We start from the raw sequence: 21,369 nt of genomic DNA, 5'->3' as shown, positions 1-21,369 counted from the left end.
ATCAGAAAACGTACTTCCTAAGGAAGTAAGCTTCATTTTCTCCACACTTTTCAGGTTTAGCAATGACAATACCAACATAAACAGTTACATGATTCCAGAAGGAAAGCATGAGCGATAAAAGGACACCCAGGAGTTTGCGGACCCTTGCAGGGCGAGTGACACAAATGCATCTGGAAGGAAGGAATTATCAGTTGTGTCAAGTGAGAAGAGGACTGTGAATTGCCCTTCAGTTACTATAAGAGGTGATAAAAACTTGACACACATGGGCTCTACAAAGGAATGGGTGGAGAGGTTGAAGATACCAAGTGCAGACAAGTCTTTAGATTCATTTCTGCAAATGTGAATCTTTTATTGATGTTTAGAACTTTTGTATTAAAAATTGAAGAATGTTTACTAATTCTTCATGAAAGCAATCTCTAGTTTCTTAAAATAAGTAGGAATAATAGTTTCTGTGGGAAGCTTTAACAAAAGGAATTGTTATTTAATGAAACCTATAGCATAAAAACACAAGGTGGCTGCCTATATAATGACTGCACAGATTTTATAATAACACAATTGATTTCTGGCAAACAACCTTGAATTTGCAAGAAGGTAGGAGGAGTAAGAGAATAAGGCATATTGTTACTACTATAGAATTGGGTGGAAAAATGTAAAGAATCTCCTTTGTAGCAATGACAACAGCAGTGTTGAACTTAATGGTTATGAAATTTTTCATAAAACTTATGTTGCTTTTGTTACTGTTGTAGTTTTCCTCTTGATATTTTGACTATGAAGTACTTCCTTAGGAATTTGTATCAAAAATGAAATAACTAATATTCCTCATTATGAGCCAGATTTGTGTAGGTATTTCTATTGATAGTGAGTGACAATTTCCCAGGAACTATGACAAGTGTTTAAGGGAGGGAAGAGTTGTACACATAATAAAATAGAGACTATTAAATGGAAAATATCAAATAGAATTGAAAGTATAAAATAAATGTATTTACATTGATGTCCATTTAATATGATTGCTGTTAGAGAACTCTGGCTCTCTTAAGTTTGATGTACATATGAATCCCTCAATATTAAATCTGATTTAGCAAATCTATCTTGACCATAACTCATTTTATAGTTATTCATATCAAATTTGGAAGATGGAAAAATTTTAGTTGATGAAATCTCAAGACTTTTAAATAAACCTTCGATCTATTTTCAGCTGCAGCTGTATTTGAAATAGAAACTTGTTGGGAGGAATACATAGCAATTAAATTGTTTTTCCCTTAAGAATGTGTTTCCTTAACGTTTGGACTATTAATAATATTGGCTCTCAAAATTTTCTTTACAGTGTTATTTTTGCTTTCTTTTTCACTCTGATTCATAGATTTGTAATCCCTAGAGGCCTCATAACACTCAAAAAGTTGAAAAAGTGATGAAATTACAGTGAATTAAACTTTTCCTTGGATGTCATTAACTGTTCTGTTGATGCCTCTGTTTATAAGAGGCTGCTAAAGAATTAGACACAAGAAAGGGATAGTGGTAAAATCTTGTTTAGATGGAGGGACTTACCTGAGTGTAAGTTGTATTATTCCATTATTTGGTTGTCATCTCTCATATTAAGTCCAATTCTGTAACTTCTCATCATTGATCTAACCATTAAATTTCATGTAGTAATAACCCCTGTCCCTATCCTCATGACATAGCTCACTCACGATCCATGGTTAAAGCATTATTGAACTACTTGCAGCTCATAGGCAAGTCTGGAGAATGGCAGCAAATGTACTGGCCATGAGTCCCTCATCAGCACATTTTTCAAGACTGGGCTCATTGGAGTCTCACAGTTCTCTTTTCTCTGTCCCTTAGCAACTTATGCATGTCATGATGGTTCTTTGTTTCCAATTATGACTCACTGGTAGTGTGGGACCATTGCAGATATGAAATGCCATACCTTGGTGAAACACTAAAATCTTGAATCAAAGCATGCACTCAGCAAATATCTGATGATCAAACAAATGAACAAATAGAATAGAAGATGTGAATGAATAAGCAAATGAATGAATCCCTTAAGGGAGAAATGTCAGGGTAGCCATAGCCCAAGTCTTGTTACATAGGAGTGATTTCACTCGTCAAATCCTTTCACAGAAGCCTTTCAATCTATCTGAACCTACGCCCTCCCCATCTGTTAAAGTAGGATTACATTTTCTACCTCTCTCTGCAGAAGTTTCTTATGGGTAATACATAAAATCTTATATGTAAAGGTATAAAGTATTATGCAAACATAGGATTTTTTTCCAATTTCAGAGGCATTGTGATGCATCCATGGGGGGAAAAAAATCACCTAATCCGCAATGGGTTAAATAAGGAAAAGGATTAACAAGAGATCAGATTGAAAGCAAGGAGTGAGGCTAAAATTCCCTACAGTGTCCTGAGGCCAGAAAAGAAATGAAAACCTTAACCCAGGGATTCTAAACTCTTGGCTGCACACAAGAATTACCTGGGTATTTCAAAAATAATTTTGCCTTAGCTCTAATTTATCTGGCATGAGGTGGGGCTCAGTCGGTGACATTTTTTAAAGCTCCCTGGGTGATTCTAACATACAGGCAGGATGAGAACCACTGCTGGGCCACAGGAATTGTGGAAATGTTTCTAAGGAGAAAAACTGCATAATACATGAGAGGTTTTAAAAAGATTAATCAGCATGAATAGATATGAGGAAAAGTGAGGGACATGAATTGAGAGACTGAAATGTCTTAAGACCATCACAGATGAAGATAACTGTTTTAAAACCGAAACTTTTTTGAAAGCTGAAGAAGTCATTGTGGAGAGATACCAAAGATTGGCCTTCATAATTAACAGTGAAGTTGTTCAGACAAACTCAGGCACATTCTAAGAATTAATACTGGCAGACCAACATTTTACAAATTATACCTAAGTCACTCAGATTATAAACAGAGGTTAAATGCAATCATGATTTGTTTTATTATCCAAAACAAGTTCCTAGGGGAGGTAGGTTTTAAACAGGGTTGAAATGATATTATTGTAGAGAGGACAGGCATATATTCTTTCTATTGACAAAGGTTTCTAATATAGGCTTGGGTTTCAGAGTCATCCTTCCTACTCTGCTATATTGTGAGCTTCCCTGGTGGCTCAGAGGGTAAAGCGTCTGCCTACAATGCGGGAGACCCGGGTTCAGTCACTGGGTCAGGAAGATCTGGAGAAGGAAATGGCACCCCACTCCAGTATTCTTGCCTGGAAAATCCCATGGATGGAGGAACCTGGTAGGCTGCAGTCCATGGGGTTGCAAAGAGTCAGGCACGACTGAGTGACTGCTATATTGCAGAGTCTCTTAAACAAACAAAAATAAATGAGGTAATTAATAGTTGAGATCTTTAGAATATAATGAAGGATATACTGAAATTATTTTCAGAATATTTTCCCTTTCTCTTAGTTTAAAATAAAAACATTTAAGCTTTAAAACATGTAATGTGAGTATTTTTAAAAATGTATAAATATATAAAATATAAAATGGTGGTTTTTGAGATTAAAATATACTGACCTTGATTATACTAAACTCCAAAACTCACTTGCTTTTGAAAATGTTTTTGAGAGTAACTTTCTAAGTTTGTTCTTTGGGATGGGGAAAGTAAAATTTCACTAGTGAACCAAAACAGTGGCATTCTACCTTGAAAAATATTATCATCCCTACTTATATCATAAAAATCTGAACATACCTTTGTAGTCTTATTGGAGAGGAACGGTTATATGTCAATGATGAGCCTTTTGGAGAGGCGCTACAATGTTTTTTATTCAAGTGGAAACCTTAGAAACCTCAATATTATGTTTAATAAATGACCAAGCAGCTATGAATCTAGTAAGAGATTTAGGAAAGAAGGAGGCAAGGATAACAGAAAGTAAATTATATCTTGTTATCACACAAAACAAATCTTGGAGGAATATGGTAAATAATCATGTTAATATTTTCATGGAGGAAAGCCACGCCTTTATATGATATCTTGTTTTAAAATTTGTATTTATTTATAGGTGAATTATTTTAGTCAAAATGTTTTAAAAATATTTTGCATTTGGTACAGAAAAAAGTGAAATAACACTTTAATACCTTTAACTTTTAATTTTTCAGTTTTGTCTATTTCAAATGTATCATTTATAAAGGACATAGATATGGTTGATAAGATTTGAGGGATGGTCCTAGAAAGCTGAGTAGTACCCAAACTTTGGGGAAAAAATATTTTTATGCCTTATTTCTTTCATCTGTAACTGGGGATAATAATATTTATGTCACAGTTTAATAATATATGATATATATCAAGCATTTGAATAATATATTACACAAATAATGACATCATACAAATTTTAGCTACTAAAATCGTAAGTGTAATAAGTAAATATTGCAGTAGAAAGAGTAAAATAACTACATCTTAGATTTCTTTAGTTTTAGTGAAAACACAATTTGTTTATCCTTGGGCCATTTTTTACCTTTTTGGTAAAGGCTCAATATGAATGCATGTACTTGAGGAAGACCCCTGATAGTTCACAGGGACCTCCTTCATTAGAAGGTTAGCAAACAACCATGTCTCTCAATAGACACTCTTAATATGGAATAGTTTGTCACGATTATTTGGTAATCTCTTTCAGTGTAACTCACACAACAAAAGTGACAATATTCCTGTCACTCCTCAGAAATGTCCCAGCTCTGCGGGTTTCCACATTCAGGAGAATGAAGAAAGCCATTACGAGGTATGCCATAATTCTATGGAGATCATGTTGGTACTGAGCAATTTACATTTTCCTAGTGATTTTAAAATACTCTAAGTTAACTTATAAATATGTTCTTTGCTGACCTTCTTTTATGGTCGTATTTTTATATTAGTATCTTTTTAAAACGATTTTAAGTGAACTGTTAGAACAAAAGGGAAGAATAATCTTTTTCTCTTCTGGTAATGGTTGAACTATAAAATATAGTGCTCTCTTGTCATTGACTATAAAGTGTTGCTTTTTAGCAATTTTTGGAGAAACTAATGAGCAACTTTCTTTTTAAATGTTTTTAATTCATTTTTATTAGCTGAGCTAAAAATGCCCACATCCATTTGTTGAAAGATTGATTTGCTTCACCTGCTATACTCAAGGAAGGCAATGATGCTTAATAAGAAGAGGTTAAATTGGAGTTTTCATTAATCTTTTATTTTTTAACGACTTTTTCTCAGACTGATCCTTTATTTTCCTGTATATTTGAATTAAAAATAAAAATAATCATTTTTTCTTTTTTGTCTTAATGTGTTCATTGTATAATACTCTTTTATTTATTTCTTTATTTTTAATTTTGGGAGAGCTATTACAGTACCAATTATTCTAGTATGGCTGAATGTACAAATCTGTTATTTTTAATTAAAAATTTTGATATAAAATACATAACATGAAATTTACTATTTTAATCATTTTAAGTATATAGTTTAATAGTGCTAAGTATGTTCACACTGTGCAATAAAAGTTCCACATTTTTAATGAATTGTGTTTTAATAGTTGACTTTAACATTAATGCACACATATTTGTTTCACCTTTTCCCCTATCATAGATGTAAAAGATGATGGATTGATAGATCATATGTATTGGTGTAAATGTATGTGTGTTCTGGTGTGTTTGTGTTTACTCTATTTTCTCATTGAAGCTAGTTTTTTTTTTTTCCTCTATTCCCTTAAATGTATTGAAAATGTTTTGATTATTATTAGCAGTACAGCGTTTTTGCCAACTAAAGGGATATATCATTGTCAAAGCCCCAGGTATAACGTAGGTCAGAGAAACTACTTTGGTTAATAGAAATTTGATTGAACAAGCAACTTCTTTTTGGACACACCATTATCTGAGGTGGACAAAGTGACATTTGGGGAAGCTTATCCCCTAATTCTTCCTCCATGTATTTTTCTTTTTATTTGTGTAGATCTAACTATTTAGCAACATTCTTCTAAACTACAGAATATAGTCTTCTTCCCATTTTATTTTTATTTTCTTTATCTTTATTTCTCCCAAATCTTAATCATTTGACAGTTGAGAGAAGAACTGTAATTTTTAACCCTTTGTTCCTCCACATATCACTATGTGTTATGGGTCTAGAACACAGGGGTTTGTGCCATTACTCATCCTCATTTCATCCAATAATAACTCAATTACTCTATTGAAGAAATAAATGTTTCATTCATAAATGCTCATGTAAATCTTTAAACTGCCCATTCAGATATTTAAACCCATCAAAATCCAATTTTAAATTCCTAAGAATTATATTCATTTTTATATCATTTTCATTTCTGCATTTTTTGAGTAAAGAATCCATATCCCCCAGAGACCTCTAGGATTTCCCAAGAGGGTGAAATAGAGAAATCATTGATTGAACACTTTTCTTACTTTTGTGTAGAAAATAAATAAGCTATAATTAAAATCATTTTCTATGAACCAGATTTCTTTTTTCTTCTCTAGATATTTTATAAGTTCCAAAGCACAGGAACACAGTTTGTATAGAGTTTATTTGACTAAATTTCTAAGGAACATTGCCAGGAAAAAATTATATTCAGAATTATGATATTGATTTATATTATGACTCTAAAAATCAAAGCTGAGAATTTATAACCAAAGGCAATTATGATGTACAAAGTTGGTGCCTGCACTATACTGTTATTTTTCTTCATATTGAATACTGAGCTAAGCTTATGTAAACATAAATATATTCTTAATTTTCAATTTTCTAACAATTTATATTTTCCCTTCTTAATCAACTTACTTAAGTAAAAAAATGGCATATTTGCTTTTATCATAAAAATATTTAATTGTATAATTTTATACAATTAAATTTGTATCATATCTACTCATTCAAGTGACAAGTAATATTTTATGTCAATTCATGTTTATTAATCTGAATGAAACTAGTAAATTTATACTATGACATTATATATAAAATAAAACCAAGGCTGATATGACTAGCAAGGTTTTACTCACACTTAAATTATCACCCTTAATTTAGATATAATAATTATTATGTACAGAGAAATTTTAATATCAGCTATTGGACAATTTTTATACCAAACATTATTCTAAGCATTCCATATGTGTTATAAAATTTCATCTAATCTGTTTCTGAGTATAAAGCATGCTATAATTTCATGTACCACTAGGGAAAATTGGCTATTAATTAACTTCTAATAAATGTTAATTTATGATTTTTTAGGGTGTGGCCTCCTTAATATATATATATATGTATATATATATAAATACAGGACATTTTCATATTAGAATTATTAAAATATAGCTCATTTAATCCTGACAACAATCCCGTTAGGTAGGTACTATTATTATCATTACCATTTTACAGATGTGGCCACTGAGACACCCAGAGGTTATGTAATTTTTCTCAAAATCACACAAATAATAATTAGTGAAAATGGAGTAAACCAGACCAGCAAGATTTTAGAAACTCCAAGGTAATTACCCTGTGATAGTGTCTAAGAAAACAAAGAAAATCACAGGCTATTTGACTGTTAGGAACCATCACATTTATATATTCATGTTACTGAAGCATAATTTGAAGACTAGAAAGATGGAATAGCTCGCCCTGGGTCACAGAACTAGCTAGAGATAAGCACTAGAATTAGATCCAGATTTTCTGATCCTGGAGTGATCTAATAGCTACCTTCAAGCTGCATAAATGTCTTCCAAGCCAAGTGTCAAAGAAAATAGTTCCAAAATTAGATTTCAAGTAAGGTTGGAATTTAAACTAACTGTCATGTTTAAGTTTTATCGTCTTGTCAAGCCTCTATCATCGTAAACACAGAGCACCATAATGGTTAAAATTGAGGCCAAAAAAAAAAAAAAGTGTGCCTTGTTTTCATGCCATAAATTCATATTACCTTTGCAAAACATCTTTGATCTATAAATTTTATTGCTATTTCTCTTTATTATACTCAATTCCCTTTTCCCAGTAAACTGCATTAAACATAAACAGATAGAGCTCTCAGTGTCTATACCATGCAATCTGTAGGAAAATGTCTCATAGTTATTGGAATTCACACAAGACTGCATCTCAGTATGAGTAGCTGCTCCCTGTCACTGTTTTTGATGCTTGAGCTAAAGTATTTTTACAAAATGGTCTAGTGTTCAGTGTATGAATTTTTGAGATAAGACTTTTTTCCCTTGTAGCAATGAAATCCAAAAATCAATGTCAGATGAAAATCTTAGCTCTCAGAGTTAGGAAGATTGGTGGAAGAGTTTTAAAATGTGTGAACTTTAGCTGCCAGACTTTGGAAATGTGGCAGTTATCACAAGTGTGAAATTCATGGGTGCAGATGGTTGATTAAGATATCCCAGGATGGACCACTGCTATAAATCTATAGACCAAGATTGGGAAAACCATCTTGATAAGGGAAATATTTTTGACCCTTTAGGTAAATTTATAACACAAGTTTTGCTGGATTAAAAAGTTCATAGAAGTTAAATATGATTGGTTTCACAAACAATCCAGTATGTGATTTGATGGAAATATTTAAAAAAACAAAACAAGATATCAAATGGAGAGTGAGTGGAGCATGTGGTAAGAGAACTACAATATATTAAACTATTACCATATTTACATTTCACATTCATAACCTTAGGACAGTATTCGACCAGGTAATTGTTATTTCCCTCCTCATTATGGATGAAGTTATGGGTGCACCTTGAGCTTGGGTCACCAAACAGAAGGCACATTGACAATTGGGAATACAGTGGGCTCAATGTTTCCAATAGAGCTTGAAAATTAATGATGCCAAATGGAGGAAGCAAAATGTTAACATTACCTGCTATTTTCAAATAAAAAAGGAGAAATGTAAAGCCAAAACACATTTACTTTTGTCTTACTTCAGTTCAGTTCAGTTCAGTTGCTCAGTTGTGTCCGACTCTTTGCCACCCCATGGACTGCAGCATGCCAGGTCTCCCTGTCCATCACCAACTCTTGGAATTACCCAAACTCATGTCCATTGAGTTGGTGATGCCATCCAACCATCTCATCCTCTGTTATCCCCTTCTCCTCCTGCCCTCAATCTTTCCCAGCATCAGGGTCTTTTCAAATGTGATAGTTCTTTGCATCAGGTGGCCAAATATTGGAGTTTCAGTTTCAACATCAGTCCTTCTAATGAATAGTCAGGACTGATTTCGTTTAGGATGGACTGGTTGGATCTCCTTGCAGTCCAAGGGACTCTCTAGAGTCTTCTCCAACACCACAGTTCAAAAGCATGAATTCTTCGGCATTCAGCTTTCTTTATAGTCCAACTCTCACATCCATACATGACTATCAGAAAAACCATAACCTTGACTAGACAGACCTTTGTTGGCAAAGTAATGTCTCTGCTTTTTAATATGCTGTCTAGGTCTTGCTCTTTTCTTTCCTTTTCTCTTTTCTTTTAGTACTTAACACAATTAACCTTACTCAACTAAATTAATAGATTTAGACTATTAATTTAATAGTCTGAATCTAGTTAAGAAAGATTTAATAAGTGAATGTTAATCTTTATTGTTGTTTTTCAGTCGTGTCTGACTCTTTGCGACCCCATGGGCTGAAGTATGCCAAGCTCCAGTGTCCTTCACTATATCCTGGAGTTTGCTCAAAATCATGTCCATTGAGTTTGTGATACTATTTAACTACCTCGTCTTCTGCTGCCCCCTTCTCCTTTTGCCTTCAATCCTTCCCAGCATCAGGGTCTTTTCTATTGAGTTGGCTCTTCTCATCAGGTGGGTAAAGTGTTGGAGCTTTAGCATTAGTCCTTTCAGTGAATATTCAGGGCTGATTTCCTTTAGTATTGACTGGTTTGATCTCCTTGCAGCCCAAGGGACTCTCAAGTGTCTTCTCCAACACCACAGCTCAAAAACATCAATTCTTTGGCACTCAGCTTTCTTTATAGTACAGCTCAGCCTTCTTCATGGTCCAACTCTCACATCTGTACATGACTACTGGAAAAATCATAACTTTGACTATATGGCCCTTTGTCATCAAAGTGATGCCTTTGCTTTATAACATGCTATCTAGGTTTGTCATAGCTTTCCTTTCAAGAGCAAGCATCTTTTAAACTACGAACTTGCATTATCCTGTTGCTGGCGTATTATATAGTTGTGTTACCAAGCACATTTAGTTTCCAATAATTGTGTCTAGTTCTTAGAGTAGGTATTGTAGTTGATATTAGCTTTTAAATGAAAATAATAGGTACCATTTAGTGATTTTTTTAATGTTATAATATTGTAAGTAGCAAAGAATATTGCAATTAACAGAGTTTCACTAATGGTACTAAATTCACAAGCCAATTTTCTTTTATTTCTTTGTAAGAACAGCCTATCATAAAACCCAAAAAGTAGAAAATATTTAAATGTGTATGCATGATAAATAAATAAATATATATATATGTGTGTATATATACATATATATACACACATATATATACATGTGTGCATGCATGCTAAGTTGCTTCAGTTGTGTCTGACTCTTTGTGACCCTATGGACTGTTGCCTGTCAGGCTCCCCTGTCCATGGGAATTCTCCAGGTAAGAATACTGGAATGGTTTGCCATGCCCTCATCCAAGGGATCTTCCTGACCCAGGGATTGAACTCACATTACTTATGTTTCTTGCATTGGCAGGCGGGTTCCTTACTACTAGTGCCACCTGGGAAGCACGTATACACACTTACATGCACACACACACACTCACATATGCACACACACATATATGCATACACACATACACACACTACATACATATGTATTTTAGGAATGATTCTTAATAGTAAAAAAATTATATATTCAGTAACATATAGAATTGCTTTCCAAAATGCTGTTAATTAATAAAAATGATGAAAACTATATTGCACTTAGTAATATAGTAAATATTGTAATGTAATAATGTAATATAGTAAAATAATGTAATATAGTGAAAACTATATTATACTCAGTCACTTATTATGAGACTTCACATATGTAACAACTGGTACAAAAAGCATGCTGGATGGCAAGTCTAGGCCACTCACTGAAGAAGGACATAGTCCCTTTTTCTTCCTTTTCTCATGAAGAATCTAAATCTGCACTGAAGCGAAGTAATACAAAATTACACATAAATCGCTGCTAGAGTTCAGTTCTCACACGTCCAACTGAGAACAGTCAAAGTTTTCTACATGCCATTTCATATGAGATTGACCTTGCAAAAAATTCCTAGGAAATAATGGTATCATTACTGACCACCATTGTAAACATTGTTTAGGAATCTTTGTAATGACTGGAGAATCCCATGGACAGAGAAACCTGGAGGGCTGTAGCCCATGGGTCACAGAGTTGGACAAGACTGAAGTGACTTAGCACCCATGCACATAATGACTGACGGGAAACTCTGCTGTGTATGTATCCGTCATATGCAATTTATATTATATAGATTTGAATTTTCCGTAAATAATTCATTAAAAATGTTTAAGCCCTCATTAGCTTCTAACTAAGCATATATAGATTTGAAACAAATTACCAAGAATTCAGGGATTTCTCTGTTAGCTCAGTTGGTAAAGAATCCGCCTGCAATGCAAGAGACCCTGGTTCGATTTCTGGGTTGGGAAGATCCACTGGAGAAGAGATAGGCTACCTACTTCAAGTATTCTTGGGTTTCCCTTGTGGCTCAGCTGATAAAGAATCTGCTTGCAATGTGGAAGACCTGGGTTCGATCCTTGGGTTGGGAAGATTCCATGGAGAAGGGAAAGGCTAATCCACTCTGTTATTCTGGCCTGGAGGTCGCAAGGAGTTGGACATAACTGACTTTCACTTCACTTCACGGAGAATTCAAAGAATGTATAGTACAGTAGTATATAGACACTGTATGCATTTATCTTTAATGCCTGTGTATAATAATATTTTCTGCAAAATGTGAACTGTTTTTATTTCTCACTATTAAATTTATGCTTGAAAACATTTAAGAGGTATTAGAGATATAGGTAAATACAATAATACACATAATTGACCAAACCTGTACTACTTATCTGTGTATTCTAGTGTGGATTGATTAAATTTTTTAAATGAGGCCATGAATGCATTCCCTGAGAAATAGACATTCCTTCTTTTCTGGGCCACAAGCATGATATTGAGATTACTCTTTGGAGAAGAAACAAATTATTCATCTTCCCCTTGTAGGTCTTTTACATAATCATGATGAAACCAATCCATGAGTCATATATCAATCCTTCCTTCTTTCCTTTCTCTTTGTTTGTCTCCCTCCTTCTCTTCATCCCTCTCTCTTTACTTCCAAAGTATTTATCTAGCAAATATAACAAAGACACAGTTATGTTATATGCTAAGTATATCATGCTGAGCACACGAATGTGATTCTTTGTGTCTTATACATTACAGTCTAGGGAATACATTTGTATTCAGTAAGTTACCATGAATTATAAGCAATACTAAATATATTCAAGATTAAAGAAATCATGTAGCAGGAGCAATTTAAACTAGTAGATGAAAATATAATATTAACATAATACTTGAGGGAGTCTGCCAGGTGAATGTTCAGGAATAGTGTAATGTGTGGTGGTGGAAAAATGAAAATATTTCTCAAGCAGTCTGCGTGTGTGAAGGCCCAATGTTAGAAGACAAGAAGAGTTTGAGAAAAATTCCACTGATTAGTTCTCTTATTTTCCTGACTCCACTGTTAAGACCTCATCCTGGTTTGAAATTCAGGAGGATAGTAGCTACCAAACTTCACAGTCTTAATCAGTGTAGTATCAATGTACATTTTTAGTTAATAAGAACAATAATGGCTATATACTATTTCTCAGTGTATTTTCCAAATAGTTGGCTTTAAAACTGCTAGAGACTTTATTTTGAAATCAGATATGCATATTTATATATATATTCTTAAAGATCTGGATGTTTTAAACAAAGTTTATGTGTAATATCTGTATGTAGACAATAGATGAATGTATATATGTAATTATATATAATAAATCTGATGTAGGGTTGCATTTATATATGGGCATGTAAATCAGATTTTATATGCAATAATTAACAGCCCCTTATTATTAAAGAAAGGACACATTAGTATATTCCAGAGGCTAACCAAATATACTTGAACACTGTGGGTGGCCTTATAAATTTTCTCCACTGTAAATTTATGGAGACATTTTCAGCTGGGTTCCTTGTATTCCAGTAACAGGTATAAATCAGTTATCAAATTTTCCACCAGCTCAATATTTTTTTCAATTACTTAACCCTGTATAAAGGATGAATATCACTTTCTTTTATTTTTTATTAAATGCATTCTGTCAATTCCTTCTTCACCAGAGAAGAAGTGGGCTCTGTTTTATTCACAGGAAGAGCTGCATTTGACAGATTTGCTGATGGTGTCAGCAGTGGTCACAGACTTGAAGGACAGCACTAAACCTTGCTGTGGCCCAGCTCCCGTTAATTAGTTGTTTGAAGACACTCTATGTGCCGCAGGCCTAGACGTATCGGCCAGACATCTTTGCCATTCAGAATGACAGCTGTGATGCAGCTGTTCACGGAGAGAATGGAGTGTACAAAGAGAGAGGGAAAGAGCTTTTCAAACAAATGACAGTCATAGTAGCTTTCCACTGAAGGGGCCTGAAGATATAACTAAACAACCAAAATGTACAATATAAAAGGTATAACTCAACACCTGTTGGATCAGACTGGGAGCCACACATAAAATGACAATAAATGACATCAGACTGTGAGAATGAGAGAAAGATACAGCTGCCTTATAGTACATTTTAAATCAACTGAAGCTGTATGTTCTTGTGATTAATGCAGGTCACCATTTGCTTATAGGAGTAACAGGGATACATAGAATTGTCAGAAGGCTCTGCTTATCTCTGGATACCTATGCCTGCCAGAAATCCCCATATTTCACTCCTATAGAGTGCTGCTGCTGCTGCTGCTAAGTCGCTTTAGTTGTGTCCAACTCTGTGCGACCTCATAGACGACAGCCCACCAGGCTCTGCCATCCCTGGGATTCTCCAGGTAAGAACGCTCGAGTGGGTTGCCATTTCCTTCTCCAATGCATGAAAGTGAAAAGTGAAAGTGAAGTCACTCAGTCGTATCCGACTCTTCATGACCCCATGGACTACAGCCTACCAGGCTCCTCCGTCCATGGGATTTTCCAGGCAAGAGTACTATAGAGTACATGACTATAAATAATTAATTGGGATGTTAAGTATCTCAGGATATTAAAGACATATTGAGAAGAGTAACAGTAAAACAAACATATGAGAGTGCAGAATATAAATGAAAATGATAGAAAACTAAGTGACAGCTTCTTTTTAGAAAGAGTACTTATACTGAATTAATAGTGAATAAAATTTATTTCATTCAGTGTTGATTATGATGGAGAAGGCAATGGCACCCCACTCCAGTACTCTTACCTGGAAAATCCCATGGACGGAGGAGCCTGGAAGGCTACAGTCCATGGGATCACTAAGAGTCAGACACGACTGAGCGATTTCACTTTCGCTTTTCCCTTTCATGCACTGGAGAAGGAAATGGCAACCCACTCCAGTATTCTTGCCTGGAGAATCCCAGGGACGGTGGAGCCTGGTGGGCTGCCGTCTCTGGGGTCGCACAGAGTCGGACACGACTGAAGCGACTTGGCAGCAGCAGCATTGATTATGAATCGTGAAATCACTTTTCAACTACTCTTGCAAGGATTTGGAAATCTAATTGTCAAAATATCTATTTTTAGAAGTGCACATCAACTAATTGCATAAATATTTTTCATAAAAGCATTTCATATTATATAAACCTCATTCTAATTTCCATACATCCACCAAGAATAATGATTTTTGTAAAAGATGGCTAATATTTTTTTAAAACAAGCTTAATCATATGTATACATTATAGGATTTATAAATATGCTCTAAATCATGATGTAAGTTTAATAAATTATGATAATCAAAGATATTTCAAATTCAAAATGCATTTTTTGATGTTTTCACTTGATTTATAGATTTATATTTTATAAATATTAATATTATACTCTAGGAATGAAACTATTAGTTGCACAGTCATTTCCAATTCTTTGAGGCCCCATGGACTGTAGCCTGCCAGGCTCCTCTGTCCATGGGATTCTCCAGGCCTTAATCCTGGAGTGGTTGCCATGCCCTCCTCCAGAGGATCTTCCTGACCTAGAGATCAAACCCACACCTCTTATGTCTCCTGCATGGGCAGACAGGTTCTTTACCACTAGTGCCACCTGGGAAGCCTAAAAGGCTATGTTGTTCACTTGCCAAGTTTTGTACCACTGTTTGAGAGACGATGGACTGCAGCACACCAGGCTTCCTTGCCCCTCACCATCTCCTGGAGTTTGCCCAAGTTCATGCCCATTGAGTCGGTGATACCATCCAAACATCTCATCCTCTGTCACCCTCTTCTCCTTCTGCCTTCAATCTTCCCCAGACATAGGATCTTTGCCAATGAATCAAGAATCTAGATCATAGGTTGTTCTCTTAGCCACTGTTCTAATGCTTCTGACAAAGATTGGATATCTGACCAATCCACATTTGAGGTCAGCACCCAGACTCATAGAATAATCCAACACTCTTTCACCTCATTGTCTATCTCTCCCAAATCCCAATCTTAGGTCAGAATATATTGATCTGTGTCTCTTGGATCATTGTCCTAGTAAATGTCCCTTGTAAAAAGAATGGGTAAGATGAATGAGTTTAAAAAGTTCTCCTCTCAATAACTCCTCTTGTGATTTATAGTAGGATTAATGCATAAATGCACTTAACCAAATTAAACTACATGAATCTATTTATATTTATTTAACCTGTTCACCGGTAAAATAATTTGACTATAAAATCATACTCAAAGAAAGCTATCAATATTATGTTTCATGTAACTCATTTTGATAAACACTGGCTTAAATCATAAATGATACTATATGCTCAAATTGATTTTGTGATGTTAAAATCAAGACTCTTGAAATTTAAGTACTTCCATTTTTTTAAACACTATGCATATAAAACAAAAAATGTGATGTCATAAGTGTGCCTGCATGTGTGTATTATTTACACACTTGTTATCAAAAATGTAAGAATGGTTTTTAGGAATTCTGATTCTCCCTTGCCTTTTGGACAAAAATCTTTAATGAAATATGTCTAGCATATTTTTCAAGTGAACATTCATTCAAAAACAAAATCTTGAAGGGTATTTTACTGAGGTTATTTTTTACTGTGTTTATAATTATTGCTCATTCTAATGTGTCTTGTTTTTTTTGAGGAGATGTTTGTGTCTGATCAGAAGTGTGATGTCTTCTTTTTCCATTTCTGCTAATAATTTTTAAAAAATAAAAATAAAATAAAATCATGTCCTTAGTTTCTATTTTACAAATAAGTAAAGAAAGCCTCAACTCACCAATATGTTGAAATGATTCATTAGTTTGATCTCCTTGCAGTCCAAGGGACTCTCAAGACTCTTCTCCAACACCACAGTTCAAAAGCATCAATTCTTCGGCACTCAGCTTTCTTTATAGTCCTGCTCTCACATCCATACATGACTACTGGAAAAACCATAGCTTTGACTAGATGGATCTTTGTCAGCAAAGGGATGTCTCTGCTTTTTAATATACTCCCTAGGTTTGTCATATCTTTTCTTTCAAGGAGCAAGTGTCTTTTAATTTCATGACTCCATTTACCATCTGCAGTAATTTTGGAGCCCAAGAAAAAAAAGTCTGTCACTGTTTCCATTGTTTCCTCATCTATTTGTCATGAATTGATGGGACTGGATGCCATGATCTTAGTTTTCTGAGTGTTGAATTATAAGCAAGTTTTTTCACTCTCCTCTTTCACTTTCATCAAGAGTCTCCTTAATTCCTCTTAGCTTTCTTCCATAAATGTAGTGTCATATGCATATAGGAGGTTATTGATATTTCACCCGGCAGCCTTGATTCCAGTTTGTGCTTCATTCAGCCTGGCATTTCTCATGATGTACTCAACATATAAGTTAAATAAGCAGGGTGACAATATATAGCCTTGACATACTCCTTTCCCAAATTGGAACCAGTCAATTGTTCCATGTCCGGTTCTAACTGTTGCTTCTTGACCCGCATACAGGTTTCACAGGAGGCAGGTAAGGTGGTCTGGTATTCCCATCTCTTGAAGAATTTTCCACAGTTTGTTGCGATCCACATAGTCAGAGGCTTTAGGATAGGCAATGAAGCAGAAGTAGATATTTTTCTGAAATTCTCTTGCTTTTTCTATGATCCAGTGGATATTGACAATTTGATCTCTGGTTCCTCTGCTGCTGCTGCTCTGATGTTTCTAAATCCAGTTTGAACATCTGGGACTTCTAGGTTCATGTAAAGCCTTGTCATACTCCTTTCTCAATTTTGAACCGGTTAGGTGTTCCTTGTCTAGTTCAAACTTTTCCTTCTTGACCAGCATACAGATTTCTCAGGAGGCAGGTAAAGTGGTCTGATATTCCCATTTCTTTAAGAATTTCCCACAGTTTGTGAGATCTACACAGTCAAAGGCTTTAGCGTAATCAGTGAAGCAGAAGTGGATGTTTCTGGAATTCCCTTGTTTTCTCTATGATCCAACAATTGTTGGCAATTTGATCTCTGATTCCTCTGTCTTTTCAAAACATGGTCTGTTAAGTATGTGCTCTAGGAAAAGGGAGGTCAGGACCTAGAGGTAGAAAGCAATCTGTCTAAAATTTAGTCAAGCTGAGAGGAATGTAAGAGTATCCATGATTGTGTGTGTGTGTCCAAACTCATAGAACTTTAACCCTAAATGGGCTCATTTCTTTATATGCAAATTGACTGTGTGTTCAGTAAACCTGAAATTAAAAAAAATACAGCAGTGGGAAATGTGATTATTGATGTGGATTGAGAGTGGTAAGATCATGATGCCGTAGATAAAAGGAAAACAGAGATTATAACATCACAGGGAAGGGATCCTTTTCTCTTTCATGTATGATCATATAACATAAATGACAACCAACTCCAGTATTCTTGCTGGAAAATCTCATGGACAGAGAAGTGTGGCAGATTACAGTTCATGGGGTCACAAGACTCAGACACGACTTAATGACTAAACCAAACCAAACTTATTCTATTCATGATATCAGGTCTTTGCTCGGAAACACAAAACAGAGATAGCAAAACATACATACAAAGTATAGCAGGTTTAGACAAAATGTTTGCTTGCATATCTTTCAGTTTGCTAAATTGTTAAGAAAAGCAAAGAGCTGGCACCTAGAGGAATATACTTGAATAAAATAAATACACTGATCTATCCAGATGTTATTCCACACACATTATTCTAGCTTCATAGAATTGAAGTAATCGTCACATTCTTTCAACAACTGATGTACATAGTTATGGTAAAAATTATCTCAGGACTGAACTTTGTTTCTTAGAATGCAGAAGTACAGTGTAAGAAAAAGAAGAGAGTTTCTTCTATGTTGGCTCCTGAAAGAAAACCATGACAAATCTAGATAGCGTATTGAAAAGCAGAGACATCACTTGCCAACAAAGGTCCCTGTGGTCAAAGCTATGGTTTTTCCAGTAGTCATGTGCAGATGTGATCAGTCAGTTCAGCTCAGTCGCTCAGTTGTGCAACCCCCATGGACTGCAGCACGCCAGGCCTCCCTATCTATCACCAACTTTCGGAGTTTACTAAAACTCATGTCCATTGAGTCAGTGATGCCATCCAACCATCTCATCCTCTGTCATCCCCCTCTCCTCCTGCCTTCAATCTTTCCCAGCATTAGGGTCTTTGCAAATGAGTCAGTTCTTCACATCAGGTAGCCAAAGTATTGGAGTTTCAGCTTCAACATCAGTCCTTCAAATGAATATTAAGGACTGATTTCCTTTAGAATTGACTTGTTGGATCTCAATCCAAGGATTCTCGAGTCTTCTGCATCACCACAGTTCAAAAGCATCAATGCTTCAGCGCTCAGCTTTCTTTATAGTCCAACTCTCACATCCATACATGCTGCTGGTGCTAAGTCACTTCAGTCATGTCCGACTCTGTGACCCCATAGACGGCAGCCCACCAGGCTCCCCCTGTCCCTGGGATTCTCCAGGCAAGAACACTGGAGTGGGTTGCCATTGCCTTCTCCAATCCATACGTGACTACTGGAAAAACCATAGCCTTGATTAGACGGACCTTTGTTGGCAAAGTAATGTCTCTGTTTCTAATATGCTGTCTAGCTTGGTCGTAACTTTTCTTCCAAGGAGTAAGCGTCTTTTAATACTTGGACCCTGAAGAAGGATGAGCACTGAAGAATTGAGGCTTTCAAATTGTGGTGCTGGAGAAGACTCTTTAGAGTCCCTTGGACTGCAAAGAGATCAAACCAGTCAATCTTAAAGGACATTAACCCTGAATATTCATAGAGAGGACTGATGCTGAAGTTGAAGCTCTGATACTTTGGCCACCTGATGCAAAGAACTGACTCATTGGAAAAGACCCTGATGCTGGGAAAGATTGAAGGCAAAAGGAGAAGCGGGTGGCAGAGGATGAGATAGCTTGTATCATTGACTCAGTGGACATAAATTTGAGCAAACTCTGGGAGACAGTGGAAGACAGAGGAGCTTGGCATGTTGCAGTCCATAGGGTTGTAAAGAATCAAATATGACCTACTGACTAAACAACTATGACAACCACAAATGCTTCTGAATGCTTTAATTCCAGAATCAAAGGGTGTCTGCTTTCCTTGTAGTGGTGTTTAGAGGGCAAAATTCTCATTTTCATCAGGATATGAAGGACAAGGGGCTGGGGATGCAGGGACCCAGAATCTCTAGGGAATAGCATGCCTTATGTATCTTGTTAACAGAATTCTCTAGTCCCTCTCTACCCATTCTTTAGTTACTTCATTGAAAATACAAAAGATTTGTTTAGCATCACAGAAACAATCAATCAATACAAATATTTCCTTTATGAGGCTCCCTTGTGACCTTGAGAAGTGTGACAAATGACTTAAAGGATAGGAGAGACAGAAGTTTCCTGATAAACCAAAAAAATTGTGTTCTGCTGCATGATGAAGAGAAATAAAATGGAGAGAGCTAGATATACATTTAGTTTAAATAAGAGTTGATAAATTCTGTAACTTCTTTGTGCAGCCTTGGCCCCGGATCAGAGGTACTCAGTCTGCACAGTAATCAGGATTTTCTCAATAAACCTCAGCCTGTTATGGTTCTTACCACATTTACTTTCTCAATACAATAGTACTTTACAGCTTTCTACTCGATTATGGCCAGAATTCCTAGCAGTTATTGATAGCCCTACCATAGGCTTTATATTTCAACCAGCACAGGCAGGATCAAGGCAATCAGCAAATTTCCTAACCTGGATCTATCCTCCTGAAACGTGAAGATGATGACTCAGTTCTGAAACTGAGCTTGTGATTCTCACTGTGGCAAAACTTCTTATGTAATTTTTTATTTTTAGCTCTTTGGCACAATTACAGAAAATTATTGTAGGAAAGTCACAGCTTTCATAAGGAGGAGCCCTGACTGCTTTTAAGAGGTTCTAAATGTTGGAAAAAAACTCATAAACACCGTGCAGTGCATTTCCTGGTAAGGAAATGGAGATAAAAATAAGTTTACTAAAAGAATGAAGTAAGATTGCCAGACAGTTTCATTTTATCTTTCCCATTCCCTGCCTTCTCCCTCTGAACCCTGCCTTATGGTTCCTTTGTCGTGGCTGCTCTCAAAAACCCATAGTCTTCCAAGGCCTGTCTCTCTCTTCAAAAACCACCTGTGATTCAAATGTCCATTTCTGGTGTGTGCAGCAGAGCTGAATTAGGTGAACACACAGTTGATGAGAATGACAAGCCTGAGTAGCTTTTCTTGCACCTCCCTCTCACAGAGATTCAAGTGAATAAAATGAATTATTTTAACAGCCAGAAATGTTTGCAAACAGTTCAGTAAAACCATATCATTGTAATTTGGCATGTCAGAGTGACTTCAATACCACAAAATATGGGGCCAAGTTTCAGGGTACCTCCCTTATCATTTATGTATTACTTTAGCCACCTTAGGTGTATAATCATTCCTTTATTTAAAAGCAGTATTATGACTTTTAGGTCCACTATAATAAAAACTTTAGATATTCTTGTATTTGAAAAGAACTTTTTGATTTTACAATTAGGAATTTTAGTAGTTTTAGCAGTACAAGTATCCTTTTACTTCTAAGTCAGTATCTACTTAAAATACCAGAAATGATGTGAAATAATGATTCAAATGCAAAATCTAGGTAATATTCTCTAATATCATTTTACACAATGGTCACTTCTGACAGTTTATTCGTAATTAGTATATTAATATTAATATAACTAGTACCAAAGTATTACACTAGCTAGTACTAATATTACTCAA

At 35.3% G+C, this 21,369-nt stretch overlaps 1 protein-coding gene and 1 long non-coding RNA gene across 2 annotated transcripts in view; one reads left to right on the top strand and one right to left on the bottom strand.

Annotated features, from left to right (window-relative positions):
• LOC145530596 (uncharacterized) overlaps nt 1-1,796 on the bottom strand; it is a 59,383-nt gene extending 57,587 nt beyond the window's left edge. The window contains exon 1 of the long non-coding RNA XR_014071924.1: nt 1,546-1,796. This is a non-coding gene — a long non-coding RNA (uncharacterized LOC145530596). The remainder of the gene's footprint in view (nt 1-1,545) is intronic.
• The window catches only part of PCDH9 (protocadherin 9), a 1,072,888-nt gene that overhangs the window by 403,383 nt on the left and 648,136 nt on the right, over nt 1-21,369 (top strand). The window contains exon 4 of the mRNA XM_081552151.1: nt 4,630-4,731. Coding sequence (XP_081408277.1) covers nt 4,630-4,731 — 102 coding nt within the window. The remainder of the gene's footprint in view (nt 1-4,629; nt 4,732-21,369) is intronic.

This window comes from Giraffa tippelskirchi, chromosome 12 (genome assembly GCF_054371585.1).
Source record: "Giraffa tippelskirchi isolate mGirTip1 chromosome 12, T2T-mGirTip1v1.2.pri, whole genome shotgun sequence".
NCBI classification, from domain to species: domain Eukaryota; kingdom Metazoa; phylum Chordata; class Mammalia; order Artiodactyla; family Giraffidae; genus Giraffa; species Giraffa tippelskirchi.
This window is presented reverse-complemented; position numbering and strand designations above follow the sequence as displayed.